Source organism: Trichechus manatus, unplaced genomic scaffold (genome assembly GCF_000243295.1).
Source record: "Trichechus manatus latirostris isolate Lorelei unplaced genomic scaffold, TriManLat1.0 scaffold00398, whole genome shotgun sequence".
In the NCBI taxonomy this organism is placed as follows: domain Eukaryota; kingdom Metazoa; phylum Chordata; class Mammalia; order Sirenia; family Trichechidae; genus Trichechus; species Trichechus manatus.
The window spans coordinates 353,272-355,075 of NW_004444334.1; the positions used below are offsets into that span (position 1 = coordinate 353,272).

A 1,804-nucleotide genomic window follows, 5' to 3' on the forward strand; every position below is an offset into this window, starting at 1 on the left:
TATACCTACAAGACATCCTAGCTATCCTGGCTAATATAGGACCCAGTAAGTAGCATCCCTTGCCCCCTCCAAAATTCCAAGCAGATGAGATATAGATAGAGAGCATGGGAGAGAGGGGTCCAGTTGTCAACTTTATTTCTAGTAGAGCTGATAGGGAAATTGCTGCTGGGTCTGCTGCTGGTTAGTGATCCACATTCAGAGAACCACAGAATAATCAGAGACCAGGCCTATGGCTGAAAGTGCAGTCAAACATACAACAATACAGGCTGCTCTATAAGGTGGGGTAGAGTTGAATGCATCCTGGAGAAGCAACCAACTATGCTAACACAGAGAAAGAAAGCTGTGTTTTCAGTCAGTTCCTACCCGTTTCAAGTCTTGTCCCTTTTTCCCCAACTCCTGATAAATCAGATTGTCTTTAAATATCCTGATGAGAGAACTGTTTCTAGAAATCCCTGGCTTCTTCAGAACTTCTGCTTGTCCTGACTTCCCTTTCAAAGCTCTGTATGAAAAGTAAACTCAGATCCTTCCCTCATCTGTGTTTTAATAAAAATGAGTTTAGATATTTTTAAAGGGGAAGTTCTAGAAAACTATGGAACGAGTAAGGAAATGAATAAACATAAACTGCAAATCAAAGATAGGACTGAACTACTACAGCACAGATCTCAAGGTCCCTGAGGGCAAGAACCACCTTCTTGATTCTTTTCCTTGAACGGTTAACATCACTTGCACTCCTCACACACACTGTCTCTCCCTCATTCGTACTGAAAAATGAGGAGCTGGAGTCCCATCTGGAGAGTCTTTGTAGCTAGATTATAGTTGTCATCAGAGCAAAGGTTATTTTCTCCAGAGGGGTTCTGAGTAGAAACAAGGAAAGCATAAAAGCATAGTGACTTTTGACTAAGTGAGAAAATCTTTAATAAGAAGATGGAGATCTACAGTGTCAACTGGTGAGGCAAAGAGAAGACAAAAAAAAAAAAAAAATAAACTTGGTAATTATATCAACTTATATCATTTTTAATGAGCAAATAAAGATGCAGGTAAGAGAACTTTCCACACTTCCACATACAGTGAACACTGCCCTCAAAGAACTTACAAAACAGAAGGGGAAGAAAAACCAAAATAACTGCAATACCGTGAGAACAGAGTAAAGTGGTTCTCTGCATGACTCCAGACAAGGCAAGGTTGCTTCCATTTGGGGCTCTAGGGAAGGCTTTTTGGAGGAAGTGGTATCTTAGCTGGGCCTAGAGAGTTAGACAGTCATCCAAGCAGATACAGAGAAGTTACATTACAAAGGCTCAGCATCTCTGCAAATACAATTATTCCTGAACAATTATATTTAGCGTACTTTGACAAGTGATACTTAAACAGAACAGAAAGCAAGCTTTAAAAAAGGAAGGTAAATGAATATCACCATTAAGTTGCGTATACCATATTTCATTTATTCTGAAAACATTCCTTCTCACTCTTGAACATCTTACTATTAGTATTGGCTAATAATAAATTTACAATTTTTAAGTTATTTTTTCTGCTGATAGATAAATTCTGTTTCAACCCTGGCCAACATCTTCAGCTTCTAGACTTCTGGGCTCTTTTTCCTAAGGGGGAATGAAACATGATATGACCTCTTAAGAACACAAATAAAAACTATCTCAGAAAAAGGACATGGGAGTTGAGTAGAAAGGGGAAACGGCCTGGTGGAAAGACTAAGGCTAAAGTAAACAGTGAAAAAGAGTGAGGGGGTGAAAAAGAATAGATTTAAAAAATTAAACTCATCAGCGCCTCATAAACCATAATGCAAGACCTA

The 1,804-nt window shown here is 38.7% G+C and overlaps 1 protein-coding gene across 1 annotated transcript in view; it reads right to left on the reverse strand.

The window, feature by feature from the left end:
• Positions 1–752: 752 nt before the first annotated feature.
• LOC101357446 (T-cell surface glycoprotein CD1b-like) overlaps positions 753–1,804 on the reverse strand; it is a gene marked incomplete at its 5' end in the record, with an annotated part of 2,485 nt that continues 1,433 nt past the window's right edge. The window contains 2 exon segments of the mRNA XM_023725784.1: positions 753–854; positions 1,346–1,359. Coding sequence (XP_023581552.1) covers positions 753–854; positions 1,346–1,359 — 116 coding nt within the window.